The sequence below is a fragment of the Pituophis catenifer genome, unplaced genomic scaffold, assembly GCF_029215685.1.
Source record: "Pituophis catenifer annectens isolate HBS135680 unplaced genomic scaffold, rPitCat1.0.hap2 SCAF_1, whole genome shotgun sequence".
Lineage (NCBI taxonomy): Eukaryota > Metazoa > Chordata > Lepidosauria > Squamata > Colubridae > Pituophis > Pituophis catenifer.
The window spans coordinates 32551645-32572200 of record NW_027256881.1 but is presented as its reverse complement, the minus strand read 5'-3'; the positions used below and the strand labels follow the sequence as shown (position 1 = coordinate 32572200).

Sequence of the window (20556 nt, the reverse complement as noted above, 5' to 3'; positions counted from 1 at the left end):
TACTCACTACAAGATGCAATTAGTTTAATAAAGGTGCCTGTGTGGACTAATTAATTGCTGTGTCAAAAATGCAGAGGAAAATCAGAACCAGTGCAGAAATATAGAAAATAGGTGTATGAATTATGATACCCTTAAAGAATGTACAAATACAAGTATATATATATGCAGTGGATACCACATTGTAGGTGTATGGATTTTTTAAGAGTAACAAAATGCTGTTTAGAAATCAGTCTTACCTTGGAATTAGAAACAGTTGCACAGTATCTGTTTTTTTTTAAAGAATATTTTCCCTATGACTAAACAGGGCCATATGGAAGGAGAAGTCTGGGGCCTAGCAGCACATCCCCTCTTGCCTATCTGTGCAACAGTGAGCGATGATAAAACTCTAAGGATCTGGGAGCTTTCCTCCCAACATCGTATGCTGGCAGTGCGAAAACTTAAAAAAGGTATTTTATTTATTTATTGTATTTATTTATTGGTTCGATTTATATGCCGCCCTTCTCCGGAGACTCAGGCCAGCTTACAATGCGTTAAGCAATAACCTTCATACCTTTGTATATACCTGCTTAGTAGGGCTTTTGCCCCTCCCTCCCCAAGCGGTGTTCTTTTTATACAAAGTCAGGTAACCATCTTTTGTAGTTTAGTATCTTGTTTATGAAGGATTTTTTATATCAGGTATATATTATCTTTGATCAGTTAAGCCAAATATAACTATTTGCATGTTTAGTTGTCCACCAGAAATATAGCTGACCTCCTGATTTTATTGTATAGATTTATATTCTTGTACATGCCTGGAAAGTTATAGGTGGCTTAATAGTTCAAATTTATGCAAACTTCTGGAATTTGTATGAATCACAGTAAGAAGGATTTCACTTGAAACCAGTAATAAACCTAATTGTTATTAAACATCTCCTTCAAAATGTGAAGATGGAGACATGTTCCTGTCATACATCTGGATTGTTACTCATTGAACACTGTATTCAAGTATAATTCCTATCATACTCAGCATGAATGACCATTGCTTATGACTGTAAAGATAGGAATTGTAATATTTACAGTATTTGAAACCAACAGATTTAAAACGTCTGAATTACATCACCAGTTACTATTTTTCCTTATCAAATGTTTGTCTTGACTATCCAAATTAAGGGAGACTATCTTAATCCAAATTAAGAGAGTCTGTCTAAATTAAGGGAGATAATCAGAAAACTAGAATGTTGCATTGTGAACAATATCCTAGTTTGATCCTAGTCCTAGTGGACAAGTATTTAAATATGAGCCAGCAGTTTGCAGCAGCTGCCAAAAAAGCTAACACAGTTCTAGGCTGCATAAACGGGGGGATAGAATTAAGATCACGTGAAGTGTTAATACCACTTTAAGGCCAAAACTATATTCAGTTTTGGTAGCCATGATGTAAAAAAGATGTGGAGACTCTAGAAAGAGTGCAGAGAAGAGCAACAAAGATGATTAGGGGACTGAAGGCTAAAATATATGAAGAACAGCTGCAGGAACTGGATATGTCTAGTTTAACGAAAAGAAGGTGACATGATAGCAGTGTTCCAATATCTCAGGGGCTGCCACAAAGAAGAGGGAGTCAAGCTATTCTCCAAAGCACCTGAGGGTAGGACAAGAAGTAATGGATGGAAACTAATCAAGGAGAGAAGCAACCTACAACTAAGGAGAAATTTCTTGACAGTTAGAACAATTAATCAGTGGAACAACTTGCCTCCAGAAGTTGTGAATGCTCCAACACTGGAAGTTTTTAAGAAGATATTAGATAATCATTTGTCTAAGGTGGTGTAAGGTTTCCTGCCTAAGCAAGGGTTGGACTAGAAGATCTCCAAGGTCCCTCCCAACTCTGTTATTCTGTTTTTTTCTGTTTTCAGTATAGCTACTAGATACTACAGTGATACTCTGGTACTCAACTGCTTTGAAACTCATCGAATTTGGTCCTCAACACATTTTGACACAAAAAAATTGTTCCAGTACTCATAGTTTATTTGGTACTCAATGCACAAACTATTGGCTTGTTGGCAACCTTGTGACTCACTGCATTATTCCTTATGGAAAAAAATTCTTTCATATAAATCACTTTTTATACTCATCCCGCCTCGCGGAACCAGTTGACACCAGGATTGAAAAGTTGATGTTTTATGGGTTTGCTTATGAGTAAGAAATGGGATATGGATGAAGAGATATCTGTTTAACTTTATAGGGGGTGAAAAGTTATTAATTTTTTTATACTTGTGATGAACTTTGGAAATCATTTTTTAAAATTGTTCTTTATTCTTTCTTTATTTTCTTTTTTCTCCTGCACTTTTAAATCTTGTTTTATTTTTTCTCTTTCTCTAATTTAGTTTGTATTAGTTTTTATTATTGTAATTAAAGTTCTTAATGACAATTATCTTTTTTTAAAATGTCCCCCTTCTCTTTGGCATGGGAACTTGGCTCTGAGTCCACCTCCACCACCATTTGTTTGATTGTGTGATTGAGGAGCTCTTTGTTGCCTCAAAATTTCATTCCCTGGTCTCTAAGATTTAGGCACAAACTTTCTCTGAACTTTTTTAGGTGGACGATGCTGTGCCTTCTCCCCTGATGGGAAAGCCTTGGCAGTTGGATTGAATGATGGAAGCTTTCTGGTTGTGAATGCTGATACTTTGGAAGATATGCTTTCTTTCCATCACAGAAAAGAAATGATCTCTGACATCAAATTTTCTCGAGGTCAAAGTGAACTTTTTTATTATTATTTTAAAATCCTGTTGAAGAGGCAAGGGATATTTATAAACATTAATATACCACATATAATATATATATAAATAAAGGGAACACAAGCAGAAGACATCCGAGATCTGAATGAATGAAATAGCCTTATTAAATACTTTGTTATTTACATACAGTAGTTTATACACTGCTCAAACAACTAAAGGAAACACAAAACTACTGTATGTAACAAACAAAGTATTTAATAAGGCTATTTCATCCATTCAGATCTCGGATGTCTTATATATAATTTATATATATAAACAGCATCCAATAATATATAAACATTCATCCAATCAGAGCACAGCCAAACCCCCAACCAATCAGAACACACCTCCACCCAATCAGAACACAGCCAAGCTCCCACCCAATCAGTTCACACCCCCACTGGCAGTTAAAAGGAAGAAACAGCTGCGATCACACACATTGCTCCTAGAAACACGAAGCCGAAGACACCAGCCTGAAGATGACGAATGAGACTTCGTCGAAACGTTGCCAAGAAACCTCCAATATATATATATATGTATATATATATATGTATATATATATATGTGTGTGTGTGTGTGTGTGTGTGTGTGTGTGTGTGTGTGTGTTTTCTCAGGTTTTCGCGGGTGTTTGTATGTAGGTCTTTGGTTATTCGGGTCTTCTCCCACGTAAAATTGGAAGTGTCTTGGCGACGTTTCGACGAAGTCTCATTCGTCATCTTCAGGCTGGTGTTCTCGGCTTCGTCTTTCTAGGAGCAATGTGTGTGATCGCAGCTGTTTCTTCCTTCTTCCTTCTCACATTGCTCCTGGAAGCACGAAGCCGAGAACACCAGCCTGAAGATGACGAATGAGACTTCGTCGAAACGTCGCCAAGACACTTCCAATTTTACGTGGGAGAAGACCTGAATAACCAAAGACCTACGTACAAACACTCGCGAAAACCTGAGAAAACATATATATATTTTTCTCTAGAAAAATCTCTATATTTCTCTCTAGCCAAACCTCTATCTTGGTTTACGTAGGTGGAACCTGGCTAGAGAGAAATACACATAAAACCTATGAAAAAGAAAGAAATATATATATTTCTTTTATTCGTAGGTTTATATGTGCATTACTGTTCTAGCCAGGGTTTTTCCTAGGTAAATCAAGATGTTTGTATTGCCATAGTTGGGTGACATCTCAAATCACCACTTTCCAGGCTTTATCAGACATTTTGTGTTGTCTGCTGTGAGACTTAAGGAAGACTAAGATAGATCTATTTCGGCCTTATAAGGCCTCTTCAGTTAGCCACACCCTTATTTTATGACTCCTGATATCTGATGTGATTCTACTGAGCTGGGGCTGCAGAAAAACCTTGGTTACGTAGGGAAAACCTGGCTAGAGGAAAAACACACATAAACCCTACGAAGAAGTAAGAATATATATATGGTTAAATTTGCTTTTTAAAAGATATGTCAACCTATGATAAGATATTATTTCATGAAGTGGAAAAACTAAGCAAGCTTAAACTTCCATCTCTTAGTCTATTGGCATGAGGGCAATCAACTCCTATTCTATAGTCCCAAAGTATCCATAGATTATAGTACCAAAATTTGGTAGCAGTGTAATGTAGCAACCTGACACGATAGTGTGGCAAAACAGGTATGTTAAAACCCTGCAGTCATTCTGTACTTGAAACTGCTGACCTTGACCTGAACGTTTAAACAGTATTAAGCATGCCCCTTGCATCACCCATAGGTCTAAAATACTGGGTTTTTTTGAAAAAGTAAAATAAAATGAGCTCCCAAGTGAGAAAAAGAAAGAACAAGACCTGCTGCAGTTGTTTCTATCTCTTAAACTATTTTCAGGCAATTTATGGACCTCCAGATGTTGTTAAACATCATCTTTTGTCACCGCAGCAGAGCTAAGGCTGAAGGATGCTGGGAATTGTAATTCAGCACCATGCACAAAGCCTACTTTCTACACACCAATAACATACCCATTCTTCAAATGAAGTTCTTTCTACAACATTACTGATTTTTATCACATTTCTATCATAACATCACCGCACATAAAAAAAAGAATTATTTCCTTTTTTCTGCACAAGCCCCTATCTATAAAGACCCTCCACCTGAGATCTGGGAGGCCCCCCTCTTTTAACTTTCCAGAAGGCCTTAGAAAGCTGGCTCTCCCCCAGGTTTTGGGATAAGGTGAGTTTGCAGCCCAGTGATTGTGATTTTTTCTATGTATCAGGAAGGGTTGTTTTGGGGCAGAAGTAGTTTCTTTTGGATGTTGGTTTTTATTGCTTTGTAGGTTCTCATCAGCACTGCTGTGAACAGCCCAGAGTTATAGCACATGAGATGAATGTCCATATCTGTCTCATAAGTAAATAAATATTGGCAGACCTGAGAGAAACTGAGAGCTATATAATAAAACTTGAACAGTAAAAAATATCTCATTGGTTCCTTTAGTATATAGACTACAAGCTGTTATAATGTTATAAGGAAGACATAATAGCAGCAATGAATCTTATAGCTTAGTCTCTAGAGCAAGAAATGTGGGTGTCCCTGATTCTACCGTTTCAGTGGTACTAAACTGATCTATTGGAGTCTCTCCATCTGCTTGCTGCTTTTTACATAATAACTGATCTCAATTCCATAGAGATGTTTTGATGCAAATATCTGAATCTATTTAAATATATTTTTCAGATTCAGGAAAATACCTGGCGGTGGCTTCCCATGATAACTTTGTAGATATTTACAATGTACTTACCAGCAAGAGAGTTGGAATCTGCAAAGGGGCATCTAGCTATATAACACACATAGATTGGGATTCAAGAGGTAAAACAGAGCAAAACAAAACCTTTTATTTATCACAGGTCTCTTTGAAGAGCTCTTATAAGGCTTCAAAACATTGTAGAAGATTGTGTATTTTCCTTGATTTGTGATGAGAAATAGAAAAGAGTAGTTCTATGACAGTTTTAAAGTCTAAAACTGTAAAAATGCTCATCTATATTTCATCTTATAGTAATCAGGTTAGAATTCTTTGGATTGTCTATTCTAAAAAAAGGCTATAATTAATTTAAAAAATGGATGCGTATTTATTAAAATAATACAAGATAAAAAGTGTATTCGTTATTTTCCAAAAGTATGAAATCGGCTTAGCTTTGCCAGTTAATACTGTATTAGTCAACTTTTGAATACCCTGTGTTTATCAGGCTTATAATTTTTTTCCAACTATATGGCACATGAGCAATTATTTTATCCTTATTAATAAGGAAAATCTTGAAAATGAAAAATTGCTCTGAAATATGGAGAGCAGATTTTTTAGGGCTCAACAGGACAGCAATTATCAGAATTGTTTGTTGAGATGGACAGCTATAGAAATCAAATAATATATCTTTTGCTATAAATTTTGCAGTACTCCCTCTCCCTCCAGTTTTCCTTTAAAAAGTAGAATGAAGCAGGGAGCATTGTCCATTGTTCTAAAGATATTACATTTGGTCTTACCATTGTCCTTTCTTGCTGACAGCCTTTATAAGCCTTCAGTAGATAGCTGGTAGCCAAAAATAAATAAAAGTTCACCTTCTGTGTCAGAAAATCTGTTGAGTCTGATTTCTCTAAACTTCTTCATGTTCAAGGGAAGCTACTACAAGTCAATTCTGGTGCCAAAGAACAAATCTTCTTTGAAGCTCCAAGAGGAAAGAGGCATATAATAAGATCCACAGAGGTAAGGAAAAATGAAATGAATTTCTTTATTTTATATGTTATTTCACTACTATCTGTTAGAAAAAGAGTGATCTAATGTGCAGTTTGTTTTCTGCTTGGTATACTTTCTAAAGGCTCTGTTTCATGCAATAACTCAAGATATGTACATAAATACTGTATAGGTTTTGTAGAGATGGGCTAAAGAACTCTTCCTTTTTTAACCATAATGCATTCATTTTATATCAACATGACTTTCTTCCTGCTAAGCATAATTGCAGTAATCTGTAATTATCATTCAAGGCATAGGTAGTATTTTGGAATGGTACGCGCACTTGAATATTGAAAGCATGCTAAGGCATTATTATAAAATCATACTGAAGTTCAACACTTGATTTTACTGTACCAATTATTTTTTTTAACTCGAGAAATAAAGAGAACATAACTGTTAGCTTGTGCAGTTGACAAGATATTGAAAAAAATAATTCCATAAAAATGTGCTTACAGTTTATAATGTTGGATTTTTTAAAAAAATGTTTGCTTGCAGATTGAAAAGATTGAATGGGATACCTGGACATGTGTTCTTGGTCCTACTTGCGAAGGAATTTGGCCAATACATAGTGATGTCACTGTTATCAATGCAGCTTCCCTTACTAAAGATAGCACTCTCTTAGCTACAGGGGATGACTTTGGGTTCATAAAACTCTTCAGATATCCAGTAAAGGTAATTGAAATATTTTTCAAAAATGCCAATGGAAGAATTATGTATAGCAAGCCAAAATAGAAAATAGGAATTGTATACATTTGGGGATTGATCAATTAAGCTTGATGGCTTTTATCTAAAGTATTTGTAAGGAAGAGCTATCAGTGTACAAGTACTCCAAGACAAAATTTAAGAGAAGGCAGTTTAATGGCCAGAAACATTCTGGTAACATGTTTTCCGTAAGAGTTGGGTGAAGGGTTTGTTTCTTCATTTGATAGTCAAAAATGTGTGAGAGGATCTCCATGAGTATCAAAAAATCAGTTTGGCCTATATTTATTTATTTGATTTAATGTTGCCCAACTATAACTGGCGTGGGCGGCTGAGACTAAAAAGAAGGCAAATAACTGATTTGGATTTTTGCAGGAATTTCTATAGCATTATATATAGTAATCAGTTTACAACCATTTACTTAATGTTTCAAATTACTGACAGCTTTAGAAAGGGTGCTTAGTGGCCTGTAAAGCATGTCTGACAGTCACAAAATTTCACACCGCCACCATCCTGTGGACATGTGATTACAATCTGGAGGCTTGGCAACCTGCTCACACAAGTGTATTATGATCATTATGAACATTTGCAATATTCTTTGCTATCTTTCCCAGAAAGAAAGTCAGTAGGGAAGCCAGCAGGGTTGGCTGCAAGCTGGTGCTGCCTGCTGAGAAGACTTCTTTTGAAGGATTTCAGCTTCATACATACTGTACTTGGATTTCGGCAGCCTCTGTTTTTTAGAAACAAAATGCATGGTCCATATCAAGAAAAAGAGACCACTGACCCAGTGGTGAAATGTAAAATTTGTTACTACCGGTTCTGTGGGCGTGGCTTGGTGGGGGAGGTAATATGACTGAGTGGGCATGGCCAATTTTTTTTTTTTACTTTTAAAACCATTTTTCTACAACCTCTTCGGCTGAAGAGGTTGTAGAAAAATGTAGAAAAAAAATGTTTTTAAAAGCTTCTGACGATCCCAGCTGACTTGCTTGATCGGCAGAGGCTTTCTTTTTTTTTTAAAGCCTCTGACAATCCCAGCTGACTTGCCTGATCAGCAGTGCCTTTTTTTCCTTTTAAAAACATTTTTTCTATAACCTCTTCGGCCAAGTGATCATCAGATGCTTTTTTTTTTTACTTTTAAAAGCATTTTTTTGGCCAAAGAGGTTGTAGAAAAAATGCTTTTAAAAATAAAATAAAAAGCCTCTGATGATTGCGCAGCTCAGCTGGGCAATGGGGGGGGGGCAGGGATTTTTGCTACCGGTTCTCTGAACCATCGCTACCAGATCGGGTGATCCGGTCCGAATTGGGAGCATTTCACCCCTGCACTGACCACATGATTTACCTGTGTTACAGGGACAGCATGCCAAGTTTAAGAAGTATGTGGGTCACAGTTCCCATGTCACCAATGTCCGGTGGTTACATAATGATTCTGTGCTGTTGACAGTGGGTGGTGCTGACACTGCCTTGATGATCTGGACTCGAGAATTTGTCGGAACCCAGGAAAGCAAGCTAGTTGACAGTGAGGAATCAGATACTGATGCAGAAGAAGATGGAGGTAAAGACTCTTGCTTTTGTCTATAAAAGTCATTTTATTCAGGAGACCTGCTGAATAACTAGGGCATTTTTGTACCTTAGGCAAAATTATATTAATACTATTTGAACTGATTCATACAACACATGAAAGAATCCAGTTTTTCTAATGTTTTCTCATATATGAGGAATATAACAACATTATATTCATCTGTAAACATTTAACAGTAATTGATTAGTAGTAGCTATAGTCCTATTTATAAATGGCTGCTACAAACATCATGTGCATGACATCAAAAAACATTGTCTTACTTGTAAGTCGATTAGCATGCTTTTCTACTATTTTAGGAAAACCTTTGTGCAGCCCAAAGATGCTCCTACAAATAAATATTATGTTATAGACCAATGTTTTCAGATATTCCAGCTTCATATTGAATTTTCTTTATGAAATACATGTTTTTAAATGAGTGGCATCTAGAGAGCTGGCAAGTACAAAGAAACATAACTGAGGTTCTGGTGATATCAGCAGATGAAATATTGCCTATCTCAGCACCACAAAGTTGGCAAAGGAGAATACAGAAAATCTTATTATAAGGAGCATATTATTTTCCTCCAAATTTCAACATATTTGGGAATATGCCAGGTTATTTCAAAATAATTTAAATAATTTTTCAGTTGCCTCACATAAGTAATGAATTTTCTGATTTCTTTAAAAATATTTACATTACTTGATGCTGGAAATGTAAAGTAAAAGAATCTCATCTTAAAAGCAAATAAGATCATGGAAACTAATTGCAAATTAAGGAAAAAAGATATATATATATACAAAACTAACTTTTACTATATAGATAATCTACACAAAATAAATCTATGAAACAAGGTTTTTTTTAAGAAATCATTTTTTTCTGCAAACATAATATTTTAAAGCTGTAAAAACACTGACTCCGGATACCATAACCTATATTTAAGTGGTTCGCATATAATTTCCACACTGAAAAATTGGAAGTTGTTAAACAAGTATTATGATCTATTTCACATGTATCCAAGGTTATGACAGTGATGTTGCACGTGAAAAAGCAATTGATTACACTACAAAAATCTATGCAGTGAGCATCCGAGAGATGGAAGGCACAAAGCCACACCAACAATTAAAGGAAATTTCAGTAGAAGAAAGGTATGTTATGGGGAATGTCTCCTTGGGTAGAATGAGTCAACAAGTGCATTTGGGAAAAAGATACACACTTTGAGTCAGTGTTGAACAAATGCCTAGACTAGCCCCTATAACCATGATGGCGAACCTATGGCACGCATGCCAGAGGTGGCACACAGAGCACTCTCTGGGCACATGTGCTGTCACCTCAGCTCAACTCTACTGCGTTTCTCCATGGCATTTCTCACCATCAATTTGAATTTCTAGCTATCTACTTATTTTCTGCCCAGCCTGGCCTAATCTATCAAAGGTCTCCTCCTGCATGCCGCCCCACCCTCCCTTTGCCGGTCGCACACGTCACCCCGTTTCCCTTCCTTCAGTGGCCATGGCCCTAGCCCCACTTCCTCCCCCACTTCCGCCTCTTTCTTCAGGCTGCTTACCTTCCTCATGTGGTGGCTGGTCCGGAGTCTGGAAGGCAAGCTGACCTCTGGTAGTTTTCGGTGGCATTTTGCTGGGAGGCTTTTTGCAGTCGCATCAAAAAAGAAAAAGCCGCCAAAAAATACCAGAGGTCACCGAAAAAGCTGCTGCCATCGCATCCCATTGCCTGCTGCGTTGCGCCAGTCCGAGCGCAACGTAGCAGGTAATGGGATGCACATGCACGGCCGCGCAAAGAACAGGGTGCCGACGGCAGTGGCTTTTTTGGCAACCTCCAGTAGTTTTCGGCAGCTTTTTATTTTTCAATGTATCTGCAAGAAGCCTCCCAGCCGTCGCCTCTTTGCCAGCCGCTTCCTGGCAGTTGTACAGGCGGGCGGGCAGGCGGGGCAAGCAAGCGGCGACCGGGCTACCGGTTTGGCGGTGTGGTCAGCCACCGGTCGCTACCAGTTCGGCGACACAGGCCAAATTACCGCTACCAGTTCACTCAAACTGGTGCGAACCGGTCAAAACCCACCACTGAAATAAATACATGATTGAAGTGAAGCTACTGTGAGACTAATTGTTTCACAGATGATTGAATATTGAGTAGGAGGTAGGACAAAGATATACGGTCCTTGTTTAGCAACCACCTTGTTTAGAGACTGCTCGCATTATAATACTGAAAAAATAACTTTACAACCAATCCTTGCATTTACAACTTTCTAGGTCTTTAAAGCAAATGAAAGCTAAAGTAAAATTGTAAGCAGAGTTGCAGATTCATTTAGCAATTGCTTTCCTTAATAACTAAGTTGCCAGTCCTAATTATGGTAGCTAAATGAGGATTACCTTTATGTGTCCCCTTACTTATTTAATGTATTCATAGACAAATGTAAAAGGAATACTTGTAATAATATTATACATATATTGTTTGGAATTATTAAAATGCATATCCTTTGCTATGTAGACAATGCCATTTATTGGTTTAGATCCTGATTAATTTGCAGCGAATGTCAGATTGTATTTTTCAATGAGGAGTACAGATCAGAAAATTATTGCATCAAAAATCAAGGTAGTTGTGCTTGACAATGATAATGCAATGAACAATTGCAAGTCATTCATAAATGGTGAGAAAACAGAGCAAGTATGTGAATTTATGTACTTTGGTAGATATTTTCTTAAACATGGGGAAATGGATGGAGAAAATTTAAGATATGCAAATACTGTCAGAAAGAAAGGATGTGGTCCTTGACAAAGAATGGGTGTTTGCTGAAAAAACTGAAAATGAGAAAGTGCCCACTTTGTTAAATGGAAATTTAGTGAAAATTGCATATCTTAGGAAAAACATAAACACACTAGAAATTGATAGTTTAAGAAGAGGGGATTGACTTATTCTTCAAAACACCAGGGGGGCAGGGCAAGAAGTAATCAGTGGAAACTTGTTAAAGAGAGATTCAACATAGAAAGAGAAATATTTAACAGAACAATTAATCTATGGAATAACTTGCTACTCAGAGTTGTAGGTGCTTCATTACTGGAGGTTTTCAAAAATAGACTTGGAGAACAATTTGTTTAAAATGGTATAAGGTCTCCTGCTTTGAGCAGGAGGTTGGATCTCTGAGGTCTCTTCCAGCCCTGTGATTCTATATTCTAAGTGTGTGTGGTACATCAAGGAGCGATACGGTGAACAGTGAAGAATGGGAGTGGAATGAAGGTGGCTTGAATACAAAAGTGAGTGACTGGTACAAAATAAGTATGTTGACTTGTGGTCTGTCAGATAGGGAGAGTGAATAGAGATCAAATTATAAAAGAAACATATGAAGGAAGAGTAAATGGGTTGGGAGGAAAAGGAAGAGAGAGAAAATCATCGTGGGGTGGAGTTGAAGAAATCCTCAACAAAAGATAGGTGAAAATTTTAAAGAACAAAAGGAAAAAGTATGAAGTATGAAGCAATACACGGACATTTATTTATTACTAGATCTTTATCCCATCTTATTTTTAGTCAACTCAAGGCAGCATACTCCCATCTCCCATTTTCCCCACAACAACAATCTTGTAAAGTGGCTTGGGCTGAAAAAGGAATTAGTCCAAAGGCATCCAGATGGCTTTCAGGCTTAAGAGAAACCTAGAATACACAGTCACCTGATTTCTGCCCACCAACACAGCCACTACAACAACTGGCTTTCTTCTACTAAACATGTAGAAGCAAGGATGCTTTGTAAAAATCAAAAGTCATAGAGAATTATGATGAATTTTTACATAAATTTAGTGATATTTTCTTTTTTTAGTTCATGTTTTTAATTTTTTTGTTTACTATTGCCTACTTTTTATGGTATTTGCATAATGTGGCTAAAGGTGATCATACAATAGATGTATTTTCTTTCTGATAAATGTTTAGTGATTGGCCATACTCATTATGGCAAACAGTTACCAAGAGTGCTCATTTCATGCTCTCATAACTCCAAATCTGCATTCCAGCCAAAAATAATGGCGACCTGGTGCTACCAGTGCATTAAAATACAGCAATTTATTCTTCAATTTCTTTTGATTCTTTGTTACCTGATAAACATCATTTCACAATAATTGTCTGTCAAGGCAGACAAGGCAAGGCAAAGGAAGGAAGCCATTTTACTTCTGGTATATGCAAACAGAGGCTGTTTCATGCATGCTCGCTCAAGAAACAATGATTAAAACAAGCCAAAGGTAAATATTTAATTAAATTGAATTTATTCAATTTGATATGGCTGCTGTTAGAAGAATTTCTTCACTATTGTTTGTTTTTTGCTCAGGTCAAAAACACTAAAAGTCTTTGTCCGGAGTTCAAAATTTTATTAACATTCAAGGCAAAAGTGTTAAATGGGGTCAGCTCCTTGCAAGGGTACCAAGTCATTTTATAGTCAAATGTAAACAGCTAATCTGTGTATATTTAGTTCCAGAATTTTGAAGTTGTAGTTTTCTGTATTCTGGATACTTTATAGTCTTTTGTCTTCTCCATGATTGTTTTTGCAAAATAGTCATTCATCCCAGTGTCAAGTAAAAAGACATTTTTATGGATTGAGTTTTTATTGAAAATGTATTTGAATTGTTTAATTCTGAATTTTGATGTAATGTTTTGTGCTCTCTAAGTTGTAGGAGATGTATGCACAAACATGCACCATTTACACTTAGCATGGAACAACACATTTCTGAGACTTTATTACAGGCTGTACATGCTGATTTAAACATATTTGCATGATATGTTGTTGTGTGCCCCAACTGAGATTACAGATTAATTCCACACAATATCATTGTTGCTTATGGCATAAATGTATTTCAACTTTACCTCCTCTAGAAGTAAAGTCCAAAGATTGGAAAGACTGAAGTAAAGGAGATATCAAGTATGCCAAACAATCTGAATGCTAGCTGAATTATAAAAATGTTTTTTTTCAAAAGATACATCAAGCAAGTGGTGTATCCTAAAATGATTGTAACTGGGGCAAAAGTTCAATAAGCATAATGGTTCAGCAGAAATTTGTATTCAAAATTTTCTCATTCAGATACAGCACTGTGACTAGTACTCCGGCTTTCTTCAGTCTGGTTCCCACATCTTATAAACCACAGTGTAGTTGGATGGTTTCTTATTTCTTTGTCAATATGTATCCAAATGTTTCATACTTTTTTCTGTTTAGGATGTCCTCCTACAATAAAAATTCCTTATATCCCTTATTACATACATATGACACACATATTGTCAGGCTGCATCTAAGCACAGATTGAAAGTCTTGTAAGCTGTTAAATAATGTACATTTATTTAAGATAATTAACAGCTGTTTTTTTCTCCTTTCCCCATCTTTGTTGTTCTTTTTCCTCTCCCTCTTTCTTTGGCCTTTATCTCCATTCTCTATATTTTCTGTTTCTCCTTTCTTTTCTTTTTTCTTTTTTGTTCTTATTGGTTCTCTTCCCCTTGCTTTTCCATGTAATTTAGGAACAGGGCACTTATCAAAGGAGCCACAGGAACAATTTTGTGGTGTGGGAGTCCTAAGAAAAGTGCTCCCACACTGTGGGGTAATTTGATCAGTGGTGGGACTGTCCCAGAGAATTCAGGACAATTGTAAGCCATATAATCTTATATTTGGCAAATTTGAATGATTTGGGTCTTGGATGAGAAGCAGTGTTTTGCACTGAACTTCAGTTCCTTTAACCCAAGAACGCTAGAATGGTGATAACGCTTCTGGTGTCTATAGCTGTTTCATATTATTAAAATGTGAACATTGCAGATGCCTGCATTTTGTCTTTTACTAACACTTGAATTATATGCTATGCTTGCAGCATCTGTTTGTTTGATCTGCATGACTGAATGGATTAGTGATTTGTATCATAGTTAATATAATAAGGAATTTATCATTTTAAACAGAATGTTGAATTTATAAGCAAAATACAAGTCGTTTTCTTCCATCTCCCTAACAGCATGACTGCAGTGAATTTTTATTTTTTGGCAAGTGTGCCATAAATCTGTACCTCTCAGAATATATGTAACTCTACTCTCAGTGCTATGGCAACATAGTTTTGCCTCTAACCAATTGTGCTAGGAAGCCAGGCATTTTGAGAAGCACACAAGTGCATTGGCATATTTCCCTTGCCAGCTCCTAAATCTTCCTGTTTCATTTCAGGAGCAGCCCAGATTCTCTGTATTTAGTTCACTTGTAAAATGCACAGTAATTATGTTATCATCAGAAACTATACAATGCCTTACATTATTATAACCCTGTTATGCTGCCTGAAGTTAAGAGGGCTATCCCACTTTTTGATATCTTTTCTGCTGTTTCTGATCCTAACCCCTAATTTATTGGCTGATCTCTCAGAGTGGCTCCTGTTATATATCTTTGCCTCACAGCTCAAATGCTGTGGATGGACTGAACTGTGCAGACTTGTTTCATTTGCATATGAATTCTACATGCAGAAGATGCTTTCATGGAGAACTTATTTTTTCCATGTTTCCAGACTAATCTACTTTGTAGATATTCACATTGTCTACCCTTTTTGAAATGAATCTGCACTGCAGAGAGAATTCCACTCCAAAACAAATATTTGCCAGCTATTTTCCTCTGTGAATATCCTGATTTACAGTGCAGCAATATGGGCCTGCTCACTTGTTACTTTCTAGAAAGGAATTTTAATCTACTGTAGGTACAAACTTTGGGCATAGCCTTTTCCTGCCATGTCCCCCAAAAGAATCCATGTTATATTAACTTTCCCCATTCTATTGCTAGAAAGAGTAAGATGCATCAAGCTGCAGGTCACAGAATGTTTGTCTTTTGTCTGTTTAACTTCATTTTTATATGCATTGAATATACACTCCCTTTGACATATGGAATAAACACCAGGCAGAGGAAGACCTTTCAGTCTCACCATTCAGTGTATAGATATTGAGAGCACTGAGGATATTTCTCATAACAGGAAGGACGACAAAATCTCTAAAGGACAGTTGGTAGATTCTTAGATAATTGTAAAAGGATAAACAAATGTGTGGCAAACAAGTCAAATTGAGAGAGAGACAGATGAACAGTTTGTTTGATCAAATTGATTTTCAAAACCATTACACTTTTACTGAAGCCAGGAAAGTATTAATTTAATTGCAGTTTTATAACCTGGATCAATATGGAGAATCTGAAGAGTGTACAGTAGAATCATATTTAAATTACATGCAAACGTTTTGTTTTGTCATCTGGAAAAGCAAGACATATTCATATGATAGATAATAGATGTTAAGTAATAACATATTTTATAGATGAATTCAGAAAGCATCTTCTCCATTAAAAATGTTTCTTTTCTTTAAAGTCTTCCTAAAAATATTTTAAATGGTAGTATACAAGAAAAATAATCACAATCCGCAGTAATTAGGATGATAGAATTTGGGGTTTGGTTCTATTTAGATGACTTGATTAGAATGTTATTTCATGTTCTGTCCTTGTCTAATAAAGTCACTCCCCTAGGAGATTATAAGGAGATATGATCTTCCCATCTTACACTCATAATAATTTGTCAGGCCCTCATGCCAGTCAGAGGCTATATACTGTATTCACTGATCACAAACCCTGAATCTACATCCCCATACAGTATGTGAGAGATGCCAGCTCAAGCTCAGTTACAGATTTTCGCAACTCCTTTCTTTTCTGGATATAACACAATTTGGAACATTCGTGGGAAGTGATTGTTTCACTCAATACTGCACTGGTCAGACCACACTGTTTGAAAATTATGTCAAACACAATTAGACAACATTTTTGGCTGACAGTAGGTTTGGAATTTTGGGAGCATGTGATAAGCACATTTCCAGAGTAACTGCCATAAGAGACCTGCCTATTCACAAAATGGCTGCCATATTAGACATAATTGCTGAACAGTGATTTAATAAATATAAGCTAGTTCCAAGTATGCAGTCAATCATTCCTGCAAATGCATTTCTGCAAATAAACACGCAATAATTCCTACAAACACATTTCTGCAAATAAATGTGATACTACAGAGTATTGTTTAGGTCTGCAGCTTTCAAATTTTCTACTAATTTATTATTTTTAATTAGAAAAGTCTCTAAAACAAGTGGAACAGGGAGCCTGATGGGTAACAAGGACTTTATCTGGTGTGGAATGGGACAACTTGCCACAGACAACTCACTGCGGCCAACTCATCATGGCCGACTCACCATGGCCAACTCGGAACAGCCAGCTTGCCATGGGTCAACTTGCCACGCCCAACTCGCCATGAGACAATTTAATGATTCATTTTAATTATTTAAAATAAATAAAATATTTTAATTTTTGTCATTCATATTTCATTCTGTCCCTCCTTTTGCATCCTTTCTTTAATGATTCTATTCCACCATTTCTTTGATAAGAGTGAAACTCTTGTCCCACAGTGAATTGTCCCATGACGAATTGGCAACCCACCACTGAAATGTACCCATCTGGCTGACAATCTTAACTGGGGTTTATTTTTGGGGTGGGGCTTATATTATGAGCATCCTGAAAAATCATGCCAGGACTTATTTTCCGGTTGAATCTTATTTTCGGGGGAAACAGGATAATATCAGTATACATTAATTTCATTATATCTTTTTATTTCCTGTTAAATTGAATGATTGCCACCAGAATGGCTTATTTGAAACAAGATTAATCACATAGTTACAATGGTTAGGAAGTATATTTCCTCCAGTATCAGATTCAGTAGCAAGCATCCATCTGAATTTTAGTTGCTAGGGAAACAACCAGGAATTCATTGTTAAATATATGTCCTCCTTTGTGGAATTTCCAAAGAAATTTGGTTTGCTACTTTAAGAAAAAAAAATTGCAGAAATAGGCAGGTTTGTAATATGGTCCAGGCTGGCTTCTCCTGTGATGTTTATTCACAAATTATTATCTCTAGCATATAGAGAATGAAATAGCTTAAAGAAGATCCTTTATCATTTTGAGTGGTATTTTTGTACACATAGTATTTGAAAGAAATTAATGGAATAAAGTTCTCTTATAATTTGTATCACTGCAGTGTTCATCCTGATAACTCTCATCTTTACAGCTGAGTGGAACTATAGTGATCCTGGCTCAGCTGGAGCAGTGTGTATGCTAAGGTTTTTTTAACCATTCTGCTTCTATATCAGGGTTGTCAAACCCACAGCCTGCGGGTCAGATGCGTCACACGCTGGCCACGCCCAGTTTAGCGAAGGAAAAAAGTCATATGTCATGTGACGCCACTGTGATGCCACGAGTTTGACACTCCTGTTCTATATGCTAGGCATAGGGAGGCACAAATGTTGTTCAAATAAAAATGAATATAAGCTGAACATAACAAATCATCATCACACAGGTAGCCAGTATGAGCAGCAAATCAGAAAACAGTGACATTCCTGATATTTGTGCTTAATGCTGTAGCTGGAAAGAGTTATATTGATGATTTCAAGTGATGTTGTTAACAGCAAGCATTGATACGATAGGAGCTTTATATGAAGAGTGCATGTGCTTGTGTTTTCAGAGCTATGATCTGAAATATTACAATTAAAGTTTCATTGTGATCTCATGATCATTGGCTATTGATTGTCTCATCTTGTGACCTTGTAGGACTTCCCAAGTGTCATTTGGAAGGACAAGAGACAAGTAAAAATCAGAATGTAGTTCAGATAGTGAGCAATAAACAAAAGTCAGGAGAACCAAAGTCAGGTATATAGTTAAATCAGACTCCAGGTAGGTTCCATTGCAACAGGGTTCAAGGTCAGGAATATAATCTGATTCCAAAAAACAGTGAAAGGGAGAAGGGAGTGTAAGAAACTAAGTCTGAAGCAGCTGGTGTAGTGCTTTGATTCAATCCTTTGTTGAATCAAGGGACAGCTAGTTAGTCTAGATGATTTGGTTCTTCTAGTTGATGACTTAACTTACATTAAGTGGTGCTATAGCATAAAGTTTATGCCAATAATGTCCTTTCTTTTGAAGTGCTTAAGCAAAGCATTGTATCCCATTTGTAATATTTTTATGCTTTCATTTTTCTTTGAATAACATTAACGTTACATTCCAACATTTTTATGCGTTACTGAAAGGAAACATTAATAATTCTATTATGTTTTAACTTGCTTTCCTTTGGAGGCAGGGAATTGTCAAGTAAGTATAAATCATATCTGAGTGAGAAAAAAATCTGCTATAATATTAATTATTAAATTATTTTCTGATGTACTCTTTTGTTCTTTGGGAAAGAAAAGAAGTTGATCCAGATGCATGGTGCCCTCTGAGAAGTAGCTGCCATTTTGGAAGATGGCACAAAACAGCCTCTGTATAGGAAGCATGCATGGCAGATCATCCACTTCTGTTTCCCAAAGGCGATCTCAAAAAATATAAGTGGACTGAAGGGACCCAGGGGGCGGAGAGCAAAGCACATGGTGGGAAAAGCCCTAGGAGGCCCAGGGCAGGTCATGTGTAAACTGGAGAGATGCTACAGTGAAGGCCCAGTGCTGAGCAGGCCTCCCAGGGCCCTCTCCAATCCCTGAGACACCCCTTGCTTAATTTAACAATCGTAACAAAAGGAGCAGAGATTGTGGTTGTTACATGAGGCAATCACTTGAGCACTTCTTGTAAAGTGCAGAGTAATTTTGAAAGATTAAATTTTGGTGAAAATGTTTTTGAAAATATTGGAATTAAACAGACAAATGGACCTGACGTTTTATGGTAGTAAAGGAATATAATTTGTTTAGCATTTAAAAGCATAGACAGTTGGTGGATTTTACAAAATGAAGATAAAAGAAATATGAGCCAGATTGTGACAGTAACCGTAACTATGAAGTCTGGTGACTGCATTCCCCCATGGTTAGCTGTGAAAATGAAGTTTATTTTTAAACATAAATTTAGTTTTTCATAATTTCATACACACTTCTGTAAATGTGCACGGAAGCCTTCTAACATTTATATATTTCTTGTGAACCATTTTCCTTTCCCCCTACTTGAGATAAGAAGTGGGTAGGATAAAATTTGCAAGAGGACAATAATTATAAAACCATTGGAACATATGAAATTTAACTGCACACAGAAAACAAATGTATGAGGGGAAATAATAGAAGATGGGAAATAAAAAAGAATAAAGTCAGAAGAATTATATCAGAACAGTAGCTTAGAATACACTAACATAGTACATTTTGTACAGTTAGTGAGCCTGATGTCAATGAAGGAAGAAAATTATAGTTGAAGACAAAAGATCCTGGATAATCCCTTTGGGATGAAAGACATAGTGTGAACCATCTGAAAGGCACTGAATTGAGAAAGGCAGTACACCATGACAGTTAAAAATTGACTTTCTTGATGCTATTAATAAGTTAACAGCAGTGTCCTATACACATTTATGCAGACATAAGTCTGAGTAACTTCTATAAGACCTCAGTCACTTTTCACACAGGACAATTTTCTGGTCAAAGGAAAAATAATCCTGGGAATTTTATCCAGTAAACCATAAGTCAGGGGTGTCAAACTCGCGGCGTCACAGCGGCATCACGTGACGTATCACAACTTTTTCCCCCTTCGCTAAACCGTGCATGGGCGTGGCCAGCACAGGATGCATCCAGCCCACAGGCCGCGAGTTTGACAGCCTTGCCATAAGTGCTTGTAATAAATTTTTTATTCATTTGGAATTATGAATGAAACCATAATATAAACATAGCCTTCAGGAACTATAAGGCTTATTGAATAAGCACTCTTGCTCAATGTATGACATTTTATGAGGAATTGGTGGTTTTGGGATTGAGCATAAATCACCATTTTCTTTGTTTTATGAAACTGATTT

General features: G+C 36.5%; 1 protein-coding gene across 1 annotated transcript in view; it reads left to right on the top strand.

Moving 5' to 3' along the window:
* EML6 (EMAP like 6) overlaps positions 1-20556 on the top strand; it is a 106416-nt gene that overhangs the window by 68093 nt on the left and 17767 nt on the right. Inside the window, exons 21-27 of the mRNA XM_070947590.1 lie at positions 305-446; positions 2569-2721; positions 5432-5563; positions 6364-6452; positions 6975-7151; positions 8529-8730; positions 9753-9879. Of these exons, the coding sequence (XP_070803691.1) occupies positions 305-446; positions 2569-2721; positions 5432-5563; positions 6364-6452; positions 6975-7151; positions 8529-8730; positions 9753-9879 (1022 nt within the window). The remainder of the gene's footprint in view (positions 1-304; positions 447-2568; positions 2722-5431; positions 5564-6363; positions 6453-6974; positions 7152-8528; positions 8731-9752; positions 9880-20556) is intronic.